The following is a 27830-nucleotide window of genomic DNA, read 5'->3' as shown; positions in this document are numbered from 1 at the left end:
CCCCCCCCCCCCCCCCCGAAAAGAAAAAACAAAACAAAAAAAAAAAAGATTTGTTCAAAGGACTCATAATGAACACAGGGTCCAATGTACGGTGTTTATATCAACAAAAACAATTTATTTGCATATTACTGTTATAGGCCTACATTATTATGTCACTGTAATGCACGAGATACGTAAAAATGGACTTTGGACCAAAATAATCAAACCACAAAGAACATAAATTATGATCATGTTAAGCTTTGGTATAATATTATCGGTACCTTGTGTTGATAGCTAGGTACTGGGTTGCACTGTGTGTATTGTATGACAGTCCTCAACAATCAATGGACAACGAGTCAAAGTGCATGAAGAACTCGTCTTTCTACACTGCATAACAAATTGTGACGACCATGACATTGCGTTTGTCCAAGGAGGTGGGTTTCCCAAACATCATCATCATAGGGGATGGAGCATATTGGACAGGTTCGAGGTTGAGAACGGCTCGTTGACCCTGTTGTCTCGCATTGTAGCCTATATGTTTCCGTGGTGTGTTTCGTGCTATCGTGTTGATAAGTAGATGTTTCATCGACCAGCAATTCCCCCTGGACACAAAGGCAACTAGGCAACACCAGCTCGCCATAATACGAGATGTCTGGCTGATATTTTCTGACGACTTTGCTCTGATAGTTTCAATAAATCATCATCTCACGACATGGATTTCAATAACCGTAAACATAAATTAGATGCGAGACCTGTGTGTATTAAGTAAATGTGTTGCCATGGCTACAGCTTCTTCTCGGTTCGTATGATAAGATTCAAGTCAAATTGGTAGTTTTAGACTGTGTCTCTTATACAGTGATTATAGCAATAAACACCATGGCCTTGAGTAGGCTTTCGAACAGTATCTGTAATAATCTCAAACAGTTTGGCTTATTTTGATAAGAGCTAAAAAATATATATATCGGCGGCTGATGAGCTGATTGCTGGTGCGTTATAATATTTTCTCTGGATAACAAAAGATCGGTTGCCATGGGACGCATACGAGCCTTTGACATTGCCATTGACAGCAATGCATTGTCTCATGTGGACGGGCTACCAGTCTACAGTCCTGGTAACCAAGTGACGGGTGTTGTCAACCTACATCTGAATACGTCAAGAGATGACGTCAGAGGTGAGCATTGTCTCCTAAATAATAATAAAAGAAACTGTTTGTATTGAAAGTTATTATTAACTTCAAATCTGTATGTATTTCATCCATTTGTGGTTTATTTATCATTAGATGGTATTTTATCACTGACTAGATTCGTATGATTTAGTTATGACCCATAATTATAAGGCTGTACAGTTGTTTGGTGTCATTTATGTTGCTTTTTGTGCCCACTCGTTGTTAACTTGTATGCAACTTTAAAGAACGTATAGATATCTAAAAGTTACGCGTGTGAGTTTAAGTTTCAGTGTATATTTATTAAAGGAACACGTTGCCTTGGATCGGACGAGTTGGTCAAAACAAAAGCGTTTGTAACCGTTTTTTATAAAATGCATATGGTTGGAAAGATGTTTTAAAAGTAGAATACAATGATCTACACAAGTTTGCCTCGAAATTGCGTGGTTTTCCTTCTACTGTGCGAACTGACATGGTCGGCCATTTATGGGGGTCAAAATTTTGACCCCCATAAATGGCCGACGTGTTAGTCGACGAGGTAAAAGGAAAATCATGCAATTTTGAGGCATGTTTGTGTGGATCATTATATTCTACTTTTACAACATCTTTCTACCCATATGCATTTTATAAAAAACGGTTACAAACGCTCTTCAAAGACCAACTCGACCGATCCAAGGCAACGTGTTCCTTTAATTTGTTGAGTTCTTATCAACCTATGACCCTATACAACTTAAATACACTGTACACTATTGGTAATTGTCAAAGACCAGTCTTCTCACTTGGTGTAACTCAACACTATGCATAATAACAAACCTCTGTGAAATTGAGCTTGATTGGTCATCGGAGTTGCGAGGAAACTATGAAAGAAAAAACACCCTGGTCACATCACACGAAGTTGTGTGCTTTCAGATGCTTGATTTCGATACCTCAACTTCTAAACTTGAGGTCTCGGCATCAAATTCGTGGAAAAATACTTCTTTCTCGAAAGCTACGTGACTTCAGAGGGAGTCGTTTCTCACAATGTTTTATACTATCAACCTCTCCCCATTACTCGATACCAAGTGAGGTTTTATGCTGATAATTATTTTGAGTAATTACCAATAGTGGCCACTGCCTTTAAAGCTCAACCTGATTGTATTTTGTCTTTCTCCTCAGTTATTACTATCAGATTGCGAGGGCGAGCTCAAACACGATGGACCGAGACGTTGACAAGAAATCGATCTGGTTCTTTGGCTGATAACCAGAGGGTGACGTTTACAGGGACTGAAACCTACATAGATTATAACCAATCACTATGGCAACAAGGTAATAAGTTATAGAAGAACCGTGATGAGAAACGTGATCCAATGAAGGACGCTAGGTGGCAGCAGACTCATACCGGGTAAATCAAATTATTTCGGTAATGTGGTCATGCTTAGAACCGTACGTAAACAATGGAAATTTATCAGCTGCCACGATAGCGTTCGAAAGTCTCCCATTGGCTAATAGTTATAGACGTTTAAGATGTACTTTCTTAATCCTTTCTCTCGTTTATGTTATCAAAAAATAACATGAGTGTGCTTTTGTCGGAGACGGGTTTCATCTCATAACCACCACCACGAGGTGTGTAATACGGGTGTAACATGTGATGCAGACTGGTACGTTGTTTTTATACAGACCCTGGTCTTTCAGGTCCAATCCGGTGGATACAATGATTATTGGCTAAACGTTAGTGACGAACATAGCTTTCAATATTATCTGAGTTATGATTGGTCCGCATGGATGTGGTTTGACAGCATGTAGGCTATCGTCTGTGTGCAGCGGTTCTCAAGCATGCACGCAGACCCGTTGTTTTATTCACTACGTCGTGTACGGGTGAATTGACTGCGAATCCCCATGTGAAATGAATGCGAGGTCAAAGGTCTTGCAACATCTGGTCAGGTATAGGTATCATGGTGTTATTCATGATCCTCGAAGTGTGACGTCAGATGTTCAGGCTAAGTGTGATGGTGCAATTATTTATTGAAACATACGTACGCCATCCATGCTACCCTGCCTTTTACTTTATATCGTGACTAAAAATGTTGTCGTTTTGTTTTACTTTTCCATGTTAAGAGCATCCTCATCAAAAGCTTCTTCAAGGCCTCCATTCGTTCCCATTTGAGTTCCGACTTCCCCTCATCAACCTCCCTTCAGATTATGAAGGGGTGAACGGTCACGTAAGATACCGTCTCAGGTGCGATATTGTAGGAGATTCACCTCTAGCCAATGCAAAGGTTGGAAGAAAGATAGCGATCGCTGGATGTCCAATGGATCTGAACTGTATACACAACGCTATGGTAAGAAGCAGATTAGTATTTCTTGTTAGGAGAATTTCGGGACGCTTGGCGGCAGCAGACTTACCAGGTAAAATACATTGTTCTTGGTAATGTGCGCATGCTCAGAACTACGTAAACAATGGACATTTACCTGGTAAGTCTGCTGCCACCTAGCGTTCTAAAGTCTCCTATTGTGTAGACAAGAGGGTAACATATTAAGTTTGGTGTCTTCAGGCTCTCTTTGGTTTGAATTTTTGTTTGTAATATTAGATACCTTCCAACGAGACGGCCACTTTAAAATGAGGGCTATTGTCACAAAGAAAACAACAAAGTCTATGGCCCTCCCTGATAGTCTGTATTTTCACAGGTTCCCGTCCACGGTCAGACGGAGTCGCTCCTTAGTTACTGGTGCTGTATCACTAGTACGGTTACAACTCAGGCATCGACCGACAAACGAGCGTACATACCCGGTGAAACGGCGTATATTACAGCCATCGTCCGGGGTTCGAGCGGAACAAGATATGACGTCATCATTAAACTTGTACAGGTGAGTTTTTAATACGCCTTGAGGTAACTTCTTTGATAAAATGACTACAGACTATAGGCGACTCTATTAATTCATTTGCGTGTTAGATTTTAATATTGTCTGGTACAATGACGTGCTTGACCACAAGTTGCCACTTAAGTTTAAATTACCCTGACTATAGCCTAGTCAGTTGCTCTGTCACGTGATTCGGGGCAAGCTTTGTTGCGTATAGTTACGTAACACCCATCATACACAATTCTGAATGAATGTGTATGGCACAATGGTACCAGGGTGTCTGTATTCTGAGTCAAAGAAGCCAATGTATAGAAAACTTTATTCAAATCTAACTTGCAAAAGGATTTTTAGTTAGGATTATAATTATTTGAGGTTCAACAGAACGATCGAGGAATTCTCTCATAGTCAAACTATGTACAATAGGAGACTTTTGGGACGCTTGGTGGCAGCAGACTTACCAGGTAAAATCCACTGTTCTCGGTAATGCATGCATGCTCAGAACTACGTAAACAATGGACATTTACCTGGTAAGTCTGCTGCCACCTAGCGTTCCAAAGTCTTCCATTGATATTTTCCAACTGAGTCAATAAATTGTTTTATAAAACATAAGTAACATGACTTTATTATTATCAAAGGAAGCAACTTTTCGAGGTACTGGTTCCACGTACAGCTCCTCTGGTGTGACTGTGGAGACTCGAACAAACCGCACATGCCAACGGTACCGCGTCTTAGCACGAAAGAAGACTAGCGGTGTGTTACAGAGACGAGGGGAGACTACACTTCAACGAGAGCCAATGATCATACCCGATAACATGCCGGACACTGGCTTCGAGGGATGCAGCGTTATTGATATCAACTACTTTATTACTGTGAGTTTAATTAAAGGAACACGTTGCCTTGGATCGGTCGAGTTGGTCTTGAAAAGCGTTTGTTATAAAATGCATATGGGTGGAAAGATGTTGTAAAAGCAGAATACAATGATCCACAATTGCCTGGCTGACAAACACGGTCGGCCATAAATGGCCGACCGTGTTAGTTCGCACAGTAAAATGAAAACCATGCAATTTCGAGGCAAATTTGTGTGGATCAGTGTATTCTACTTTTAAAACATCTTTCCAACCATATGCATTTTACAAAGAAACGGTTACAAACGTTTTTTTTATTGACCAACTCGTCCGATCCAAGGCAACGTGTTCCTTTAAGGTAGTATACGGGATTAGTAGGGGTAAAATTTTAATCTGGACGCTTATCTATTCATACTAGAACCAATTTTCTATTAAATATTTCACGGGAACACCCTTGTATCTTGCTACCACTTTTTCATTCATTTTACATACGAAACTTTTTCTGACATTAAAACCACTAGTTAAATACGGAAAGTTTGCTTTATACTTCAGGCACATTGTGAATATTTTTTTTTCATCGTATTTTCTCACGAGTCACACAACGGATTAAAGGGGTTGTGTATGGTTGTGTATATTCCCATTGACTTGTGTATGGTTGGGTAGTTTCCCATTGACTTGTGTATGGTTGTGTAGTTTCCCATTGACTTGTGTATGGTTGTGTAGTTTCCCATTGACTTGTGTATGGTTGTGTAGTTTCCCATTGACTTGTGTATGGTTGTGTAGTTTCCCATTGACTTGTGTATGGTTGGGTAGTTTCCCATTGACTTGTGTATGGTTGGGTAGTTTCCCATTGACTTGTGTATGGTTGTGTCATTTCCCACTAACTTGTGTATGGTTGTGAAGTGTCCCATTGACTTGTGTATGGTTGTGTAGTTTCCCATTGACTTGTGTATGGTTGTGTAGTTTCCCATTGACTTGTGTATGGTTGTGTAGTTTCCCCTTGACTTGTGTATGGTTGTGAAGTGTCCCATTGACATGTGTATGGTTGTGTAGTTTCCCTTTGTCATGTGTATGGTTGTGTAGTTTCCCATTGACTTGTGTATGGTTGTGTAGTTTCCCAATGACTTGTGTATGGTTGTGCAGTTTCCCATTGACTTGTGTATTGTTGTGTAGTTTCCCATTGACATGTGTATGGTTGTGTAGTTTCCCATTGACTTGTGTATGGTTGTGTAGTTTCCGATTGACTTGTGTATGGTTGTGTAGTTTCTCATTGACTTGTGTATGGTTGTGAAGTGTCCCATTGACTTGTGTATGGTTGTGTAGTTTCCCATTGACTTGTGTATGGTTGTGTAGTTTCCCATTGACTTGTGTATGGTTGTGTAGTTTCCCATTGACTTGTGTATGGTTGGGTAGTTTCCCATTGACTTGTGTATGGTTGTGTCATTTCCCATTGATTTGTGTATGGTTGTGAATAGTCCCATTGACTTGTGTATGGTTGTGTAGTTTCCCATTGACTTGTGTATGGTTGTGTAGTTTCCCATTGACTTGTGTATGGTTGTGTAGTTTCCCATTGACTTGTGTATGGTTGTGAAGTGTCCCATTGACATGTGTATTGTTGTGTAGTTTCCCTTTGACATGTGTATGGTTGTGTAGTTTCCCAATGACTTGTGTATGGTTGTGTAGTTTCCCAATGACTTGTGTATGGTTGTGTAGTTTCCCATTGACTGGTGTATTGTTGTGTAGTTTCCCATTGACATGTGTATGGTTGTGTAGTTTCCCATTGACTTGTGTATGGTTGTGTAGTTTCCCATTGACTTGTGTATGGTTGTGTAGTTTCCCATTGACTTGTGTATGGTTGTGAAGTGTCCCATTGACTTGTGTATGGTTGTGTAGTTTCCCATTGACTTGTGTATGGTTGTGTAGTTTCCCATTGACTTGTGTATGGTTGTGTAGTTTCCCATTGACTTGTGTATGGTTGTGTAGTTTCCCATTGACTTGTGTATGGTTGTGTATATTCCCATTGACTTGTGTATGGTTGGGTAGTTTCCCATTGACTTGTGTATGGTTGTGTCATTTCCCATTGACTTGTGTATGGTTGTGAAGTGTCCCATTGACTTGTGTATGGTTGTGTAGTTTCCCATTGACTTGTGTATGGTTGTGTATATTCCCATTGACTTGTGTATGGTTGTGTAGTTTCCCATTGACTTGTGTATGGTTGTGAAGTGTCCCATTGACATGTGTATGGTTGTGTAGTTTCCCTTTGACATGTGTATGGTTGTGTAGTTTCCCATTGACTTGTGTATGGTTGTGTAGTTTCCCAATGACTTGTGTATTGTTGTGTAGTTTCCCATTGACATGTGTATGGTTGTGTAGTTTCCCATTGACTTGTGTATGGTTGTGTAGTTTCCGATTGACTTGTGTATGGTTGTGTAGTTTCCCATTGACTTGTGTATGGTTGTGAAGTGTCCCATTGACTTGTGTATGGTTGTGTAGTTTCCCATTGACTGGTGTATTGTTGTGTAGTTTCCCGTTGACTTGTGTATGGTTGTGTATATTCCCATTGACTTGTGTATGGTTGTGTAGTTTCCCTTTGACTTGTGTATGGTTGTGTAGTTTCCCATTGACATGTGTATGGTTGTGTAGTTTCCCATTGACTTGTGTATGGTTGTGTAGTTTCCCATTGACTTGTGTATGGTTGTGAAGTGTCCCATTGACTTGTGTATGGTTGTGTAGTTTCCCATTGACTTGTCTATGGTTGTGTAGTTTCCGATTGACTTGTGTATGGTTGTGTAGCATTAACCATCAACATATTCTGTGTACATCATGTTAGTTTTAATTACTCTGAAGAGGTTTTTGATGCATTTTGGCACACTTTTTTGTCCACAATTAAATTTCAGATTTTTTTTTATTCCATAAAAAAAAAAAAAAAAGTTGGGCGGCGATTTCGAAAGGCCTTTAAAACTGGGAAAAAAATTCGGGGGGGGGGGTGAGCTTTGAAAAATGTCACGCATAGCTGGCCTCTGGACTTAGCATCTCTGTAAAGGCAGTGGACACTATTGGTAATTGTCAAAGACTCATCACAGTTGGTGTATCTCAACATGCATAAAATAACAAACCTGTGAAAATTTGAGCTCAATCGGTCATCGAAGTTGCGAGATAACTATGAAAGAAGAAAAACACCCTTGTCACACAAAGTTGTGTGCGTTGTAGATGGTTGATTTCGAGACCTCAAGTTCTAAATCTGAGGTCTCGAAATCAAATTCGTGGAAAATTACTTCTTTCTCGAAAATTATGGCACTTCAGAGGGAGCTGTTTCTCACAATGTTTTATACCATCAACCTCTCCCAATCACTCGTCACTAAGAAAGGTTTTATGCTAACAATTATTTTGAGTAATTACCAATAGTGTCCACTGCCTTTAAGACCATTTTTACAGGTCTGTTACTTCATGTATCATGTTGATAACACAAAACATTACCACCGTCTGCTACTCTTTTGTCAGCTCTGCCAATCCTGTATATAATACATGCACCTGGCTTGAATCAAACCCCCTTGTCGTCAAAACGCGAATTTCGAAATTTAGCTGCAAAATATTTCATAACACCCTAATATTGTAAACTTCTAACTTTTTCTATAGGTTGCTCCAGTTGTTTCGAGTATGTTCCGATCCAATGACACAGAGATCAGTTTGCCGATCTCTATTGGTCGTATTCCATTTACGGCACTCCCTTCCTACCTAGCGACAACTTCACACATTGGTCTTCCCGCAGGTAATTTATGCTTACTTTTAACGGTTTTTTTTCTAAACTTTATACCAGGGTAGTGTAGTTTTTTTAAGGGAAGGTACACGTATGGTAATTGTGAATGACCAATGTTCTCACTTGTCTATCCAATCATAACTATCAAATAACAAGCCTGCGAAAATTTGGGCCCAATCGGTCATCGAAGTTGCAAAAAAAATTATGAAAGAAAAAACACCCTTGTTGAAATAAAAGACTTCTAGCTAGAAGTCTTTTGTCATTTGAGTGAGAATTTACCTCTTTCTCAAAAACTACGTTACTTCAGAGGGAGTCGTTTCTCACAATGTTTTATACTACATGTATCAACAGCTCTCCAATGCTCGTTACCAAGTCAGTTTTTAAGTTAATATTTGTTTTGAGTAATTACCAAACGCGTACCTTCCCTTGAAAGGGGGGTAATGTTGCCTAGATGGGCTATAACAAGTATTTGTTTAAGAAACATTAATATGTATGGTTTGAAAAATAGTTTAAAAGTTATATAATGATTCACAAACATTCCTTGAAAATGATTTTCTATTTAAATTAACAACAGAAGATGGTCTGTCATTTTGTAGAACGAAAGTTCATGCTCCACAAAACGGTGGAATGTAAAATGTTTTGCATTTCCAGAGGTTGCATTTCTAGAGGTAAATTCGTGTTTTGTTTTTCAGATTTTTAAATCGCTTACAATGGACTCACTAACTACAACCAATGTTAATTTTTTAGTGCAACATGAATACTGTTTAAAAGTACGAGGAGCAATTCCAAAGAGGAAAACTTCCACAAATCTTGTTTTTACTGTTCCATACAGAGCCCCCACCAAGCTATGCGACTGCGACGTCTCCCCTTAACGTCACACCCATCGACCAATCAAATACAAGCTTTTTCAACCAAGGCTACTCTCCTGATATTGAGTTGTTGAGACTCAATTCGTCACGTGATGAAAACGAACCAATCATCGCCATCCCAGCACCTGTTCCGTCGACGTCAAACAATCACGTGGCAAACAGTTTTCATGGTGACACCAACCAAGATCAGATCGACGGGAGGCTGTCGATGACAATTCAGCCAGAGGTCCACGGTGTCGAAAACATGGCTTTCTCGTCAGACGGTCAAGTGGTCGACAACTCCGAAGTAGGAGAACAGCTGTCGACAAATGTCGACGATGAAGACGAAGTGATTGGAACACTTACTCCACCGGTTAGATTATCTTCTCCGGTGAATACATTCGGGAAACGTCAAGAATCCTTAGAAGATAATTGGTGTACTGAGGACACTGCTGATGTATCGGATGACTTCTGGGCACATCGGCACGGTCAGAGAGACACAAACTCTCAAAATGGTGTGCCTGATGATCCGTATTTTCTTCCGGCTTATGATGATCAGTCATTTTGCCGAGAGGACGTTTTTATCGATGACAACGATATCCAGGAGTCAGATTTACAACCTATTTTGAGACTCCAGTCTTTCTTCAAACCCATAGAAGACTCTGTGATTGATCAGAGGACGTCCATAAGCAGAGAAACTCTGTCCCCACCCTCCCCATGGAAAGATGTCCACTCATGTTGTTTTGACCATCAGCACATCACCGAAGAAACATCAGCAACAACATCTGAAAGTGCAGTGACGGCGTCCATGGCAGCAGATACTCGGACATGGAATGATTACGTTTTGTTAAGTGAACAGACCGAAATGCACCAGGAAAGTTCTATAGCAGAGGTTCAATATTTTGGGCAGGAGGAAGCACATTTTGAACCAGTCAAACCAAATATTGGTCAAAACAACACATCGGTTGACGCTCCTTCTGCAAGGAACAGCATGCCGTCAATTGAGTTTAGCTCGGCGGCAGCTCCAACTCGCCACTCAATAAGAGACAGTAAAAACGGTGAGCTAAGCAATGAAACTCATAACAAACAACGACCTAAAAAGAGGCAACCGTCACTTCCGAAGATAAATCTGAGAAACATAGACCTCGTTCTCGACAACTCCCTGCAACAATCAAGAACCCCTTCTCCATATTTCCATCCTGAAGATCAGCGAGAAGCTAAGGAGGATGCAGCTTCCGTGTCGAGCTTTGGGTCCTACTTGGCAAGCTCTCACGCACCCCGGGAAAGTGGGCGTAGGACTACCCCTCGACTCCAAGAACATACTCGTTCGAAATCTTATGACCGGAGTAGAGATGACACACTTCCATCGTATAAACCACCACTCAGCTTAAAGCACCCCGAATATTATGGAAGTCTGGATAGACAAAGACGATCCGGAGGTCACCCAACATCACATGACTCTGTCTCGACATCAGAAAGAAGAGGGAGGGCTCGTGAACGACACAAGTCGACTCCAACCTTTGACGTACCAAACGTTGATCATCGACGTCGTAATGACTCGCACAAATTCCAACAAGCTGGTTCTATACCAGAGACTGACAGACCAAAAACAAAGTCGTATAGAAAGCTCGAGGATGACAAACCGAGTCCATCGGCGGAGCGTACGTTGACGCAGGATTCGGTTACAACAACAAGAAAAGCAGGCCTAGGCTTACGCTCAAATTCATCTCCGAAAATAACGATGGAATCATCGACTCGGAAAACTTCACGGAGTCAGTCCGCAGAGAGGGGTAAACATAAACAGTTTCTAGATCCAAACATTGATAAATATCAGACTGTGGGTACAGAGAGAACGTCTTCCTCGCCTGCCATTGAACGAACTCTTCAAGATGAAGAAACGAGTGGTACGCGAGATATTGAAGCATCACCCACCACGAGACGTTATCTGTGGGATGTCTTGACTGAGACCCCAGATGTCTTGACTGAGACCCCAGCACAAAGTGGTCAGGATGATCGTGACAGTAGTGTTCATTCGCCTTCCGATAAAAAGCGATTTGAAACATTTGTTTGAAAGTTTGTGTTTTGTTTGGTGTATAGGCTACCAATGAGTTGTTTAGCAATTATTGTTCACTTCTATATTATAGACTTCTGAAAGTTGACACTGTTTGAATGTCCATATTATCAGGACTCAATAATGATAATAATAATAATTGTGGCTTCTAAGAAAGCTATGTCCGTCGCCCAGTGACGCTCCTAGCGCTGTAACATACAGTATTTCCTGTCAGATGTGGGACTACGTTTGAATTATGAGACCTAATTTTGATAGCACCATGTAATGCTTTACAAGGTGCTGTGGCGCAATTTGCTGCCGATCGGACCAGCCCTAAGTTTTTTTTTAAATACCCAAGTATACTTAAAAGTATATTTTACTTGGGTATAAACTAACCCCCCCCCCCCTTGCAAAAATAATCGAATGAATCCCCAAAAAATTCACAGTCAATCTTGAGATGTACCGGTAAAAAGGCTGGCTATGGGTATGAACGTGTCCAAGCCCACCCCCCCCCTCCCCCGCCCCCGTACCCGTACCCCAATTTGAAATCTGTACTTTTGAGATTAAGAGATAAATATTTTTCCCGAGTAAAAAGAATATACTCATAACGTTTGAACTGAGTTGTATTTATACTGATATCAGTATATTAATTGTATACACTACTTATAACAATGTGCGATTGGTGCAACGCATTAGTTATTTTTTTTAAAAGAGTCTTGTTGCTTTTAGTGGCGTCTTTATTTTGGTGGCGCTGTTCATAATAATACGGTGAAAATGCGCTTGCCCCACCAACACCAGTTTGCCTTCATAGGTGAGCGAACGGTTGCAATTTCTTTGAGCCTTTCTTCGACTTCTTTTTATTCTGATGTTTTTGGTATCTGAACCAAGCATGCCAGATGTCTGTATTATACATTCCCCAACCAAACAAACAATGAGAAATCGTGAAGAAAGAATTTGATGTTATGTCACAAAATAATAGAAGGTTCGGAGTGACGTTATATGGTGGAGTACACAAACTGAACAAAAAACATTCAGTCTCAAAACAAAAGCTTTTGACGGCATTCACGACTCACAAAAAAAGCTAAAGAATTCCCGAAGTGACCACTTCAGATAAGTAGTGGGTGCAATGTGTGTAGTACCATGTTGAAAATGTCTCTCCGTGTCCTTGTTTTGGTGGACTTTCTGTCGACTCTTCAGTCGTACAGGGCATGCATCAAACTTCAAGTAACCAATAGGTTGAACTGGACAGACAACACTTTGGATTAGACGGAATGGATGTTATAGCTACAACTACCTGACGTATAAAACTTAAATATGGATTGAAACCTGACGGTAAGTGTTTTGGCAAAATGTCCGAATCCAACTACCAATGTCTTACTCTTTGTTACCAAAGCAATATCTATCATTTCGATTAAAGGCAGTGGACACTATTGGTAATTACTCAAAATAATTATTATCATAAAACCTTTCTTGATTACGAGTAATAGGGAGAGGTTGATAGTATAAAATATTGTGAGAAACATCTCCCTCCGAAGTGACGTAGTTTTCGAGTCCGCGAATTTGATTTCGAGACCTCAGATTTAGAATTTGAGGTCTCGAAATCAAGCATCTGAAAGCACACAACTTCGTATGACAAGGTTTTTTTCTTCATTATTATCTCGCAACTTCGACGACCAATTGAGCTCAAACTTTCACAGGTTTTTTATTTTATGCATATGTTGAGATACACCAAGTGAGAAGACTGGTCTTTGACAATTACCAATAGTGTCCAGGGTCTTTAAACAAAATACCTTTTAAATTTGTAATGAATAAAAAAGACTGGTGGCCGGATACAGACATTTTGCCTCTAATTTACCTGATTGATATATCCCTTTTTGTAAAAATGAGTGAAAAAGTGGTGGCGCCATACGGAAAGTTATCCAAACGTCATCCGAAATACTTCAAGTTGGAAGTCAACAACGGCCCATGTCACAATTTACACTGTGTCCCTTTTATTGGGCGCTCAAAAATGTTATAAAAATTATTAGAATATTTGAAGGCCTTGAAAATTAATATTAATGAGGCAGACACTTTTCTCCCCATTTATGGGTGTGGACATTATTCGGGTGTAGTTGCGATAATCGTAACCCGCTCCTCCCGGTTTACCCCCACCCCACCCCCCGTCTTATTGTTACTAATATTTGGGTGCATCCTTACAAGAAACAAAAGCCAAGACAAAAGGCTAGGGTTTGGATGGGTATAACAGTTTCCATCAGCTCCAGAAATAGTTTTGGGCAAACTTTGAAACACCGTACAGTTATAACAGCTGCGTATAACGAGGCATTGGACACCTTTGGTAATTGTTAAAGACCCCTTTGGTAATTGTCAAAGACCAGTGTTCTCACTTGGTGTAAAATAACAAACCTGTGGAAATTTGGACTCAATTGGTCGTCGATGTTGCGAGATAATAATGGAAGAAAAACACCCTCGCAGTTGTGTGCTTTCAGACGCCTTGAATTCGAGACCTCACAGCTGCTGAGGTCTCGAATTTAGTTCAAATATTTGAGTGAGAACTTTCTTTCACAAAAACAACGTTACTTCAGAGGGAGTCGTTTCCCACAATGTTTTATACTATCAACAGCTCTCCAATGCTCGTTACCAAGTCAGTTTTTAAGTTAATAATTATTTGTTTTGAGTAATTACCAAACGTCTACCTTCCCTTTAAGTGAAAACACAACTTATTTAGAGTTTAATTAAGAACACACTATCAAAACGACATTAAAAGAGAAAAACATCCGGACACCAAATCTGGACAAAAAAATCGTTATAATTTGTAAGCTGTCTATCTAATTAAAGTGCAACATAAGCGACAAAACAAAACCGTGCAGAGTTGTGCACCTTTACATCACCAACTAAAAAATGTAAAAGTATTTCATAATCACATTTCAGCAACGAAACCCTGTAAAGAATAAGAATAATTCCAATTTGAAACATCTAAAAGAGAAAACTTAAAGGCAGGGTCACAGATTGCTTTTTTTGTAAACGTGCTGATTTACAGGCAACATAACAGTCACTTGTGTAAGTTTTAGCTGAAAAGTGTGTTTCAGAAAAACAGCATAAAGACATTTTTTAAGAACGCCAAATCCATCCATGTCTAGCAGGGCGACAGCAGTTACCAACTGCCTCTGGCCGCAGCATTCGCGAATGGACACCCTTAGGAAACCTACTAAACGATGCGTGAATCATTTCTGAGATTAAAATGCCTTTCGGTGAAAATGTTTCCATTTTACAGATAAGGCGCATCGGAAGATAAGACGCATTGATTTTTGTTTTTAATATTTGAATATCAGATGCATTGATTTTTGTTTTTAATATTTGAAAGTCAGACAAGACGCGTCTTATCCGCAGGGAAACTACAGTTAGTTTATATCAACAGCTGCAATGCTTCTTACCAAATTAATAAGCTTTTACTGTCAATATTTTTGTTTACCCATCTAGGACCCTACCTCTAAGAGACCCACTTAAGAAGAAATAAACTAACGTAACCAGACTAAATGAAGCCCAAGTCTTCAGTATCATGCCACTAAACTAACTCCTTTAATAATAAAACAGTCTGCGATAATACAATATACTTCTTATATCTTTAACTTTCCACACCATTGAAAAAGTTTTCTTCTTATTTACAAAAATATGTGGGGATACAAATGCTTCAAAAGCCTTACAAATAAACATACTTTTTTCGGTCGTTTCACCCCATTTTTTTTTGGGGGGGGGGGTCGTTGGTTTACTATGGACAACATTCAAGGTAAAAACTACCAAAACAGGGTAAAAATAAAAACCCAGTTTTTAGGCGAATAGTTTGTTTAACTTTTAAATTGCATACAATTGTAACTTTAATTTGTAACTTTTTTTAACATTATGTTAAAAAAAGAACTATGTTGATAATTAATTCCACTTTAATTAACTAAAAGGGAATCTAGAACATTTGTTTCTTTGATAAAATAAATTCGGTAAAAAAAATTGATTAATACTCAAAAAAACTTATTATCATTAAATTACCAGATAATATAATTATCCTTTGTGAAAAAATACAAATTTATTTTTAAAGGACAGGTTAATTAGGTAGAAACTTTTTAAGTTTCTGTAAAATTTGACAAATTTTTAAATTACAAAACATAATTTTATATCCTTACACTATCTACCAACTAAATAGTCTTCACCAACAATCATTCCACCATAACGAACATCAATACAGAGTGATGTATTTATAACAACATTCACAAATGACGCCATTCCACAGCATTCTACAACCTCTTCTTTTACAACTTGCACAACGTTTATATACTGTCTTTTTCCAAGATACCCATTAACCATTATTTGAGGACTTCGGAGCCATTCAGAATTGTCAATGCTAAACCATTTCCAATTTTACTCTAGTATTGTGACTTAATATAATGCCACATTGTCATTTCTTCAATCATCAAAACAGTTAATAACTTTTCATGAAAAAGTAACTGTTCAGTGTTTTGATAAAATGCCATGGTAAATGCTTAATGCTTCATCCCGTTCACACTGCTGATGAAGACTGGAGTTTCAGTAAAAAATTCCCAGTATGGAAACTTTCGTAATGCCGTTATCAAATGTTCACCGGTAAATTTTAGATGATAATTTGATTTGTGAGAAATAGAAACTCAACTAGTCCCCAAATTAAAAGTACAAAGCTAATGCCGGTGTCCCCCTGATGGAATATGAACATTGGCTAGAGGTGGCAGATTCACAAAGGACACTATCAGAGGAAGTTTGTGCGCAGTTCGACATTTGGGGGATAAAATCTCCAGCCGTTGATTTCACAAAACTCTTCCTAACTTAGGATTAATCTTAAGACATAGGACGAGTCCCAGCCCTGCACTGTAGCATGTAAACCGTAAGATTAATCCTAAGTTAGGACGAGTAACTCATCCTAACTTAGGATTAATCTTAAGACTTAGGACGAGTCCCAGCCCTGCACTGTAGCATGTAAACCTTAAGATTAATCCTAAGTTAGGACGAGATAAGATTAATCTTAGCGTTTTGTGAAATCGACAGCAGGGAGACAGAACCTTGTGTCACATCAAACCGGCTTTGTGTTTATTCTAACGGGTATTTGTTTTGTAAGTTGAAATGCTTTCTGTATGCTTTCCCATAAAGACAGATACAAAGTAAATGTACACTTGAATTATAAGCAGTGCACTATATATAATGACAGCAAATATAGCAGATATCGGTGAACGAAAACAAATTTTAAAAACTACCTACAGCCAAAACTCCTCAATTTAACCATTTGAGGCTCCGAATTCTAAAGACTGTTGCCAAATGTTGGACTCGAATCATTCCTCTATAATAACATGTCCTAAAAATATCATCTCAATTCATACTTGAATATGATTACATGAGTTTAAGTTTTTAACTTATTTTTTTTTTTAAATCTTCCGTCTTTATCAAAACTATGAAAGATACATTCTGCCTTATAGGCTAACTGTTCATTTGAATATTTATACCATTTGCATAAATATAAATGTCAAAATAATTGTGAAAATTTATGGTGACTTAAAATAAAATGCTATATGCTAAAAATCAAGATAGTTAAATTTTGGAACAAAATCCTATTGGCGAAGTGACTGTTCCTTTTAAAGTTAAGGTTATAATAATAAAAAAGCAATAATTAGTTTTTTTTAAGGTTATTGTAATAGAAATCTGATAAGAGTACAAATCTTTGCAACAGTCTATAGGATCAATAAAATTGTAAAATCTTAATTTTGATCGACCTCTAGTCGAGATAATTCTCTTGTATAGACGTCGATACTATCTTGATCGTAAAGCACAAAGAACACTTGCTTGAGTGACGAGGACATCACGGTCACAAAGTACTTACTAATTGTCTGCAGAATAGTCTCGGCCGCTGTCTGCTTCGGGAAACCGTTTCTGGAAGAAAAACAAGTTCATGTTCATGTTAGGTCATTGCAGGCCTGTTTGCTTTGTTTTTGAAAAGGACAAGGGGCATCGAGGCATTTTCTCCTCGGTAAAGGCCACCCGATGAGCATTTCAAGGGCACTAAGGCAATGACTAAGGGGCATGGAGGCAATGGCCTTAGATGCCTCCCATCAGGGCCCAATTTCATAGAGCTGCTAAGCAAACAAATTTGCTTAGCATGATAAAAACAGGATTACCAACCAAATTTCCTTTTGTGGCATATTGCTTGGTACTGGTATTCAGGTGTTGTTTGCTTATCCTGAAAATCAAGTGGAAATTTGGTTGGTAATCCTGTTTTTATCAAGGAAGAAAATGTCATGCTTAGCAAATTTTTGTGCTTAGCAGCTCTATGAAATTTGGCCCAGGCCTGCACCGTTGTACACAGGTTATACTGCAGGATTTGCAGTTACAAGGTTGTAGTTTCGTATCCGGCCAAGCTGTTGCATAATCGGTCATTTCACAATGACTAGAATGAGTATTGTCGTCTAGTTACTGAAGCACAACTTCTTGATTTGTGCAGTTCATAATCATAGATGTTAAACCACTGTTTGTATGAGAGAGATTGGCTGTTGCAAGCTTGGTGTTTATATCCCTTTGTTATGTAGGCTTAGCTTTACCGGTTCACATAGTTTTGATTAAGACTAGGTGACATTTCTTGTGTTTTCTGTACGCTGTTAGTGTTGAGAACTTTTATTTACAGGATGCAGCTGCAAACTTTTTTAATAATTGAGCGTACTAGGAGATGCATCCCTGGCTGTTTGGTTACCCAATCGCCCAGCAGGGGGCGACCAGCAGCGAAAGATCAGCATCGGAGTTATGCTAGGACCCTCTGCCGGCTGATCGGCTTCGCCGTTACAATAGCTTTACTCTTCACTGTCTTCATCTAAATTTATCACCTCTTTGAGTTATTATGTTTTAAAAAAATTATTTGAACTCACCCTCCGCTCCCAATAGATGGCAGAGCAATTGAAGTCAGATTTTTCTCATCAGCGAGAACTAAGCAATTCTTCACACACTTTTCAAGATTGGAAACAGCGTTAGAGCCACCCCAAGACGGGCTGTGGCAACTGATGACATACTTCGCTGGAAAGTTATGACCCTGACACATGGCAGCTACAAAAATACACAAAAGTGTAAAATGTATAAGAAATTATCCATGGAAACAAAAAAAAACAACAACAAATCAGTCAAGGTTTTTAAAAAAAGACTTAAATGGCCACTGGAAAATGACCAAGGCACCGGTGGCATAACTAAGGGAGGGATATGGCCCCACCCCGAAATGTGACACTTTGTTTTAAAAAGTATTTTTCCATTTACACACAGACAATGTATTTGTTTTAAAACTCGAGTCAAATTATCTTATACTTATAAAAAGAAAGGTATAACAAAAGTGATGAAACTACAGTTTTTATTTACTAAAGGTGCCTCACTAGAAAAAAAAGGGTGCAACCTTGGCACTTCTAAGACATACCTCCAGCAACTTCAAGGTTTCCTTGGGCAGCCTTCAGTTTGTTGATTTCATCTCTAAACTCTTTGCCTCCTGCACTGTCTAAAGCAGATCCTGATAAGAAATAACAGCGATAACAATTCTTTAGGCATGATGCACATCTTAGCATTACCAAGACACAGTAAAAAAAAAAACAAGACCAATCCGTTGGCAGTACTGATTACTGATGCATTACAGTAATTATTTAAAGGCAGTGGACACTATTGGTAATTACTCAAAATAGTTATTATTAGCAATAAACCTGTCTTGGTGACGAGTAACGGAGAGAGGTTGATGGTATAAAACATTGTGAGAAACGGCTCCCTCTGAAGTGCCACAGTTTTCGAGTAAGAAGTAATTTACCACGAATTTGATTTCAAGACCTCAGATTTAAAACTTGAGGTCTCAAAATCAACCATCTAAACGCATACAACTTCGTGTGACAGGGGTGTTTTTTTTCGCAAGTTCAATGACCGATTGAGCTCAAAAGGCTTGTTATTTTATGCATATGTTAAGATACACCAACTGTGAAGATACACCAACTGTGAATTACCAATAGTGTCCACTACCTTTAAAAAAAATTCACTTGTTTCTTTTCCAAAAAATTTGCTCAGCAGAATTTTCTGCTTAACAGCTTTATGAAGTTGGGCCCGAAGCTTGAGTCCAGTGCACTCGACCACAACATGCCATACATACCTACTTCACCACCTAAATAAAAGCTTGAGTTGGTCGGATGGACTACCGCATCAGCAACTATTTCAGCAATGTTGGACTGCACCACTGTCAACTATATTAGAATTTTTGACAAACAAATATACTGTCAGTGGTGTCATAAATCAAATTGTTTAATATTTGTGTGATGTATTTTGTAACTTTTAATGTATTTTTTTTTTTTTAACGAATACAACCGTATGTGGTTGCAAGTAAAATTGATCCTCATCCTTATCCTATACTATACGATTGGAAATGACCTAGTAGTGCTTGAACGGATACACAATGAAAATATGAATGTGGGATTGCAGTTAACATTATTGTTAAAGGGACGACCAATTCATAAAAAATTAATGACCATAATAATGTACTTGCACCTGTGGGTTAACTATCCTCAGACGCATTTGTGAAAATACCACAAGTTTTTTTGCTGTCTTTAGCAAATAGACATTCATCTGAAACTCTCACAGTGACTTTTACTACATGTTTATAATTTTGCGTGTAAATCAGCATTAAGTTGCAAAAAAAAAAAAAACCTACGACCCAACCTTTAAGTAAAGGAATTACACTGGCAAAACAGGAAGTTATCGACTAACCTTTTGTCCTAGAAAAAGTCTCTTCTCTGAAAGTACAGACTTCCCTGAGCCCTGTATGCACAGAAACAAAATATTTCATAATCAAAGAATTACCAAATAATGTTGAATATTGTGGCCAACCGGTTTAGAGCATCAGAATCAAGTTGTGGTTGCTGAGTCATCAGAGGGGGTTGGTTCGAATCCTGGTCATGACACTTGTGTCCTTGAGCAAGAAACTTTACTATAGTAGCTTCTCTTCATCCAGGGGTCAATGGGTACCTGTGGTGGCAGATTCTGTTCTTGTGATTAATTAGCTTGGTGCGCTACATATTTGGCAGCACAGGCTGTGGGTGCATTCGATTAGCTTCCCTGGGTCGACCTCGGTACGTTCGAATAGCTTTGACGTCATTCCAGGGGCTCACCCGAGTCAGCCCCCAGTGCCCTGCTTGTGGAGTGGGTCACTTGGGGCTGGCCCGAGGTGCATGACGTCACCATGAGAGGGTGAGTGATCGTTCGATTAGCTCTTGTCAGGGGCTCACCCGAGTGAGCACTGCGGGATCAACCCAGGGAAGTTCATCGAACGCACCCATTATTAAACTCCCAAGGGAGCTGAGATGGTCTCAGGCATGAAATAAGGAGCAATAGCGAACAGCAAATTTTGAGAGATTTTAAAACTATGTACCCCTTTAAATTCAAAGTGTATGTGACAATTCCCAATCCCCCTCTATAGGCCTATCCAATCGCCAACGTGAAAGGATTTTGAACAGAAGTATTTCAGGGCCAGTAGCCCCTCCCCACCCCCCCCACATAAAATGGTAAAACAGGCCTCGGAAATAATAGCTGTCTTACCTTTCCTTTGGTCTTTGCTTGAGTTTTACCAACAACCTTCTTGGGTGTATTCTTCGTAGCTCCTTTCTTTGAGGTCGAGGGGGTATCTTTCTTTTGCGCGGCTGTCTTGACGACAGGCCTCTTGACTGGTGTAGGAGATGGTTGGGAATCATAGAACATCTTAGACCTGTCCAATAAAGTCATTTGAAACTTGATGAATCAAGAAAAGGATACCATTTCTTGCTAGCATCCGGCGCCTTTGAATACCATTCCAGATACTGTGCGCCTTATAAATTTTATGTTATTATTATTATTATTACATTGGATTTGTTTCCGCAACTTTGACAGTTTTTGAACTTGTTTTAAAGGTGAAGAAGGTATTTTGTTTCTACTTCTATAATATAGTTTGAGACTTGCTAGGATTTGACTTGGTATTTTTTTTCTATTTCAATGATTAGCGAGAGCGCGAGATGACTGTTTAGGCTGGTGCTAATTAAAAAGTATTTTGTTTACACTTCTCTGGTTTAGTTTTAAACTAGTTTGAGACCAGTTCAGGTTTGTGCACTATTTAGACGGTATTTTGTTTTCGACTTCTCTATGTTGAGATGTCCAGTATGACATCTATTTAGTAGTATTTTTTTTTCTACTTCTCTGAAAATAGTTTGAGACTAGTGCAGGTTTGAAAACTATTTATTTGTATTTTGTTTTCTTTTCCTCAAATGAAGTTTGAGACTAGTTCAAACGTACAATTTTGAAGTTTATCCAACTTCATTTAATATTTTCGTAATCAGCCTTACTTTGGTCCTCTCTTCTTGGCGAGCAACTCGGGGTGTATCTTTGGAAGTACCCCACCGCTAGCAATGGTCACATGACGTAGGAGTTGGTGTAGTTCCTCATCGTTGGCAATAGCAAGGAGAATGTGTCGAGGAGTGACGCGACCCCTTTTGTTGTCTCGTGCAGCGTTACCGGCAAGCTCCAATATTTCAGCTGAACCAAGGAAAAAATACAAACACAACACGATAGTGAACCGTCATGATTCATAATTTGGAAACATTTTTGTATCCTTCCAACTTGTTTAACTTACAATTACATAGTCCGTTCCCCTTGTGGTTTATATTACTTGACACCACTACTAATTTCATAACTTATCAATGAAAAAGTGGTGGCAGGGATATTGAAAACGTTCTGATAAATTAGTTGCGATAACGTAACCCTCCTGCCGACGGCGTAGCCGTCGGCTACGCCGTCGGCAGGAGGGTTACGTTATTGCAACTACTGATAAATAACTATTTTATTGTGTCCCTCAATTTTGTTTATAACATTTTAAGGTTCCATCAAATTTTATATTCATTTATATTGTTATTATATTTATAAAACATTAAAAAATTAACAAGTATTTCAGAATAATGCCAAACAAAAGCAATGGGGAACATTACAACTGAGGCTCAGTTCAGAATAATGTGAACATTAATATCGACAACAACTATTGAGATTTGAGGCTAGGTTCAGGAAATATAAATTGCACCTACCGGTTAAATACTCAATCACAGCTGCCAAGTAAACGGGTGCACCGGCTCCAATGCGCTGATGGTGGGTGCCGATACGGAGGTAGCGACACATCCGACCCACCGGAAAAAGCACCCCAGCCCTGGCCGATCTGGACAGCGATTTACCCCTCTTTTTACCTCCTCGACCTGACATAGTGATGAAGTTGGATTTCTAAACGTGAAATTTGCAAGAAGTCGTGTGTCTATAGGAGGAAATGGCAAATCAAAATGAGGTTCCTTTTATACGATGACAGTCTATTTCTTTCTCGTAAAATGATATAAATAGTAAACAGCAATGCATTGTGTACCATACATGCACAAACATGTTCCCTTTAATTGTATAGCGCGCCTGTTCGACCGTAAATTATTGCACTTCAAAATAATGTCTAGAGGTTCACTGAAATAATAATTTTAAAAGCTAAATGATAGAGGCCTGGTAATAGTTGAAAATATAATTTTCACAGATTTGCACAAAAACTAAATAGGATAAAAATGGTCCACTGTTTCCTTGTATTTGTGCTAAAGTTTTTCTAGCAGAGTTTATACAACTTTTCAAATCGTCTCGTTGGTCCAAAAGCCACATGGGGCCAATCGCTTTATGATTGTCTGCTAAGCAGAAATAAGCAGAGGTACCAGTCACAAATTGCACACCTGACATGATAGTTTGGCCGGTAACCTATCGTAATTATGTTATGCTTATAGTTTTTGCAGGTCTGTGAAATTGGGCCTAGTATTTGAACAGTGAAAACATATTTTAAACCACTATTTGTTTGTGTGACCCTGATGACTTAATTGAGCTTAAAACATTTACAGAATTGTTATTTTATGAACTTGTTTGGTAGAACAAGGGCACAATTGGTCTTTGGCAATTTATACTAACCCTGCAAGTGTGGGGACAATGTTTGGGGGTTTTGGTTTTTTTTCTTTTTTGGGGGGAGGGGGGATGCCATTTAGGTTGGGTGTTTCTTGTACATCTTCTTTTAAATCTCAGAAGCAGTTGAAATATATAGGTGATTGTGGGTTTTGTTTTAACTTTCCTTGCTTTTTGTTAATTCCAAGTAGTGAGGAAGAAAAAAACGAAATGAAGTGTTGTTCATTGTGCAGGGCCCCCAACTTTTTTAAATTTTGTTTCTTGCGTCTGATTTTTGAAATATGTCTGTTCTTACGGCTCTCCATACTTGATTCCAGGGTTCGACCCGCCCACAAAAGCAAGCGTCACGATATGACAGATTGGTACCCTCTCCAAGCGGTATTTAAACAGATTGTAATCACGTAGAGAGAGACTGGGTTTAGTTCGTATACAAAACCGGCATTCAGCTTGCCATTTCTATTGATTTCTTGTATTCAACTTCAAGCTGTAACTTGTCTTTCTTGACGTTGGTCCCAACTGTCATCCAATGTGTCATAAAGGTGAGTGGATATATGCATGCATTTCAGTCTTTCTTCAGGTCCCATGCACATCACGAATGACTAGTATCACTTTTTTATCTCAGGTTTTATTAAACGGAATAATAAACGAGTTAGAGTTAGACAAAAATATTTGTTGTGAATGTTTCGCTATTGCCGTGGTATGGTGGGAATCGTGTTGTTGTGGTGTGTGGTTGGGGAATCCGCGGTCCGTGTGGGGGCGGGTGTCATGGTTGTGTAGGACGCGGCCAGCCGGTCTCCACCCGGTGCATGCACTTACTTGCATTGCAAGCAGTGCACTGCTGACGTTGTGGATGTTTTATGTTATAAATTTTCACTGTTCAATCAATTAAAATATAACTCAATTCTTTTTTTTTTCATTTCAGATACATTTATTTCATGTCAACATCTATCAATTCACATCAAAATATATCATAGTAATTACAACAATGCCAATAAATAATACAATTTTAATATAATAGTGTTTGTAAATATTTTTACCTGGGTTCAATTTTATTTATGGATAACTTTCCGCATGGTGCCACCACTTTTAACACTAATTTTTTAAAAGGGATATCTCAATCATTGAGGTATAGGCCTATTAGATACCATGATTATTTCATATCAAATGAAACCGTTGTACTTTACTCAGCTAAGTCCCCGTCGTCCCCCCCCCCCCCCAAAAAAAAAAAAAAACGGTCATTGCGCATGTTCCGTGCCAGCATGGAGGTGCCAGCAAATAGATTTGAAGCCTGAGGAATTCAGTGTTATATATTTTTTTAAGACAAACACAAACACACCCTACAACCGTGGGAAAATTTCAATAGAAAGATAAGGCAATCCCATTAATTTTAAATTGGTTGATAATCTTTGTATTGTCTGTATGATATAATGCAACCATCTGTTCTTCGACATGAATTCCAACTTCAATTTGTAAACTTACAGACAATAAGACGTGAATGTTAGGGCCTTGACACACAAGGCAAGTTGTAACTTGGAGGCAACTAACTGCAATGCATGCTACAGGATCATGATAGCACATGAATAATTTGTCAAACAGTGTAAAGGGTGAATGTCTAACAGGTTCTTTTTGGAGATTGTCTCAAATTAGCCGTCTGTAAGGATCCCAGTGTCTCAGGATAAATGGCACTCATAGACAGAACCAGTTGGTCTGACTGGAATATTAAAATATTTTTTATATTTAACAAATTAACGTTTTTTTTTGACATTTATTTTTCTTCCATTCTTCAATACACATTGTGGTCTTCAATTTCAAAGCTAGAGTTGATTTTTTACTACAAAATAGAAAACAAGTTATCGTTTCAAATGAATAAAAAGAACAAAGTTCATTTATCCATTATGAAATTTCCAAATGTCTTTATTATAAAATGTGACAAAGTGTTTGTCAAAAACTGCAAATAATTTTATTTTTAAGTTACTTAAAATTTTGTAAACGTGTTTTTTTTTTTTACTTTTAGTGTCGAGAATTCTCCATAAAACAACAGCAAGAGGTGTAAGCTACGACTACTGAAGCAGTCGGCCATCTGCTGTGTTACCATGGAAATAGAATGGCCTGCAAAGACGATCATAATGAAGAAGGTGAAACAGAGTTCAAGGGTCAGTAAATTATCTTAAGTTACTAAAGGAACATTGAAATATTTTGTCTTTTACATTTGCAGCAGGACATCTGGGATACAAGTTTCTATTATTATCATTTATTTGATAGGCCAACTTAAAGGCAGTGGATACTATTGATAATTACTCAAAAAAATTATCAGCAGGAAACCTTACTTGATAAGGAGTAATGGGGAGAGGTTGATAGGGTGTTTCTTCTTTTATTATTATCTCACAACTTCGATGACCAATTGAGCTCAAATTTTCACAGGTTTGTTATTTCATGCATATTAGATACAGCACGCGAGAAGACTGGGCTTTGACAATTATTAATAGTGTCCACTGTCTTTAAAAAACAATACAAAATACAAGAAGAACAATACAAATAAGACAATTAGCCAATGACACATCAGGCGTGGAGTTTCAACTTTAAAGCCATTGGACCCTTTCGGTAAACAGTATTGTCCAAGGCCCACACTTCGTGTATCAAAACTTCTATATCAAATAACAAACCTGTGAAAATTTGGGCTTAATCGGTCATCAGAGTCGGGAGAAAATAACAGGAAAACCCACCCTTGTATCCGCGCGTTTCGCCGTGTCATGACATTTGTTTAAAATAAATCCGTAATTCTCGTTAACGAGAATTGATATTGTTTTACTGTTTTCTCAAAAAGTAAAGCATTTCATTGAATCATATTTCAAGAGAAGTATTTCACTACTACCTTCTGTAAACCCTGTGAGTTATTTGTAAATCTGTGAACTTGTTTTTTTTTTCCTGTACCGAAAGGGTCCAATGGCTTTAAGAGGGCAAGGCCATTTTCATTTTTGCAAAGGGCCCTTCAAATGAAAAATATAAAAGTCTTTAAAAACTTTTGAAGGGGCACCAAGCCCAAGACAATAATTAGTCCACTATGCCTAGGCCTGTAATTCATAAAGTAAGCTGAATAACTGTCTTGAAAGCCTTTGACTCTGATGCGCATCAAAGTAAACAAAATATCTCTAAAATGACTCGAACATGAAAGACAATATGAAAAATATATTTTGAAAAATACACTAAATACAAAATCCAAATAGACTGTTTACACAATCAAAATGCTAGACACAACCTTATCTGCTGTTTTTAAATTGTGAAAAAAAAATAATAATAATCTGTGAACATTGGGTAAGTTTTGTGACCTTTTCGGTAACGACATGCCCCTTTAATCAGCACAGGGGTGCAAAGTGGGTGCATGGGTGACTTCCATAGTGCCTCAATTAGTAACACTGTAGGTAAATGACTCAGGAATCACCAGGTAGCGTGACCTTTTATGACCTCCCTGTAGTTGTTTTACGCATGTTCATGCCTGCACACCAGACGGTGTTCAATACCAAGTACTTGAGATTATGAGTAGAATGTGGGGCAATCTGTCTCAAATTGAGGGAAGTATTTTATATGCTGTTACTTTCAATGGTTTGTGACTTCATTTCACTAATAGTTTTGAAGTAGAAATTCAGTACGTTTGATAGTTACTCAGCGGTTGTGCACTCTAGACCAAGGGCTGCTTGCACCAAGGTATATATGTTTGGTTTTTTAATTTACACTGTGTAAATGTAGGCCTACAATGTAATTAACACAAATAGGCTGGCATATTTGGTAATTGGTTTTAATTTCCTGTTAACTGTTTAATACAATACATGGTTTGACGTAAGTACCGTCCCTGTACTCGGGAAAACTGGTCTAATGACACTGAATGAGGGATTAAAAGAATGGCGACCAAGTCTTAATTGGCCGTTTGAAACTGGCATGGTAGTGGATGAGCGGTCCTTGCCTTCGACTACGATTACATAGAATAGTCAGGCTTTTTAAATCAAGTTAACATCAAGTAGAAAGTCTCCTGAGGACTTTGTTTCCATTCAGGGTTTCAACTTGGGTCCAGTATGTCGTACAATTTTGGAAGAACCCTTGGAGGTGGTCTTCACCTTCATAAATGCTGAAATAACTAACTGTATATTATTTTCTTTTGTGCTCCATTGCAGAGATAATGACCCAAAAGCAACCAAGTACACCAGTCAAAAAGGAAACTGACATCTTTGGAGTCCAACTTGAGGTATTTTATAACAATTGACTTCTTATAGATTCATTACTCAAATCTGTAAATTGAATCATGTTTTCAAAGTTGATAAAGTTACTGTCCTACAAAATTGTTCATAATGCA

The 27830-nt window shown here is 38.5% G+C and overlaps 3 protein-coding genes across 4 annotated transcripts in view; 2 read left to right on the top strand and 1 right to left on the bottom strand.

Annotated features, from left to right (window-relative positions):
* LOC139953303 (uncharacterized) lies at nt 1–11948 on the top strand. Its single transcript, XM_071952792.1, has 7 exons — nt 1–1150; nt 2297–2446; nt 3236–3459; nt 3806–3985; nt 4615–4848; nt 8461–8593; nt 9414–11948. The coding sequence occupies exons 1-7, from the start codon at nt 1009–1011 to the stop codon at nt 11498–11500; spliced, it is 3150 nt and encodes a 1049-aa protein (XP_071808893.1). The 5' UTR covers nt 1–1008; the 3' UTR covers nt 11501–11948.
* A 3266-nt stretch (nt 11949–15214) lies between these two features.
* LOC139953162 (core histone macro-H2A.1-like) lies at nt 15215–22874 on the bottom strand. Its single transcript, XM_071952590.1, has 8 exons — nt 22597–22874; nt 21865–22054; nt 21089–21254; nt 20261–20311; nt 19650–19740; nt 18939–19028; nt 18406–18580; nt 15215–17419 (listed from the first exon to the last, which is right to left on the bottom strand). The coding sequence occupies exons 1-8, from the start codon at nt 22766–22768 to the stop codon at nt 17248–17250; spliced, it is 1107 nt and encodes a 368-aa protein (XP_071808691.1). The 5' UTR covers nt 22769–22874; the 3' UTR covers nt 15215–17247.
* Nucleotides 22875–23951: 1077 nt separating this feature from the next.
* LOC139953301 (ras-GEF domain-containing family member 1B-like) overlaps nt 23952–27830 on the top strand; it is an 88312-nt gene continuing 84433 nt past the window's right edge. The window contains exons 1-3 of one of the 2 annotated variants that reach the window (XM_071952785.1): nt 23952–24024; nt 25500–25620; nt 27652–27722. In XM_071952785.1, the coding sequence (XP_071808886.1) occupies nt 25590–25620; nt 27652–27722 (102 nt within the window). In that variant the 5' untranslated portion in view covers nt 23952–24024; nt 25500–25589. Of the gene's footprint in view, nt 24025–25499; nt 25639–27651; nt 27723–27830 lie in introns of both variants that reach the window. The other variant, XM_071952784.1, reaches the window with a different exon arrangement.

The sequence above is a fragment of the Asterias amurensis genome, chromosome 21 (assembly GCF_032118995.1).
Source record: "Asterias amurensis chromosome 21, ASM3211899v1".
Lineage (NCBI taxonomy): Eukaryota > Metazoa > Echinodermata > Asteroidea > Forcipulatida > Asteriidae > Asterias > Asterias amurensis.
Note: the sequence above shows the minus strand (reverse complement) of the source record. Positions and strands in the feature narration are given on the sequence as shown.

Coding starts and splice junctions, on each gene's coding strand:
- LOC139953303 (XM_071952792.1), top strand. CDS start 1,009: ATGGGACGCATACGAGCCTTTGACATTGCCATTGACAGCAATGCATTG. Junction 2,447..3,235: donor CCAATCACTATGGCAACAAG/GTAATAAGTTAT, acceptor TTCCATGTTAAG/AGCATCCTCATCAAAAGCTT. Junction 8,594..9,413: donor ACACATTGGTCTTCCCGCAG/GTAATTTATGCT, acceptor TGTTCCATACAG/AGCCCCCACCAAGCTATGCG.
- LOC139953162 (XM_071952590.1), bottom strand. CDS start 22,768: ATGTCAGGTCGAGGAGGTAAAAAGAGGGGTAAATCGCTGTCCAGATCG. Junction 22,055..22,596: donor TGTGATTGAGTATTTAACCG/GTAGGTGCAATT, acceptor TCCTTGGTTCAG/CTGAAATATTGGAGCTTGCC. Junction 19,741..20,260: donor GACTTTTTCTAGGACAAAAG/GTTAGTCGATAA, acceptor ATTCTAATATAG/TTGACAGTGGTGCAGTCCAA.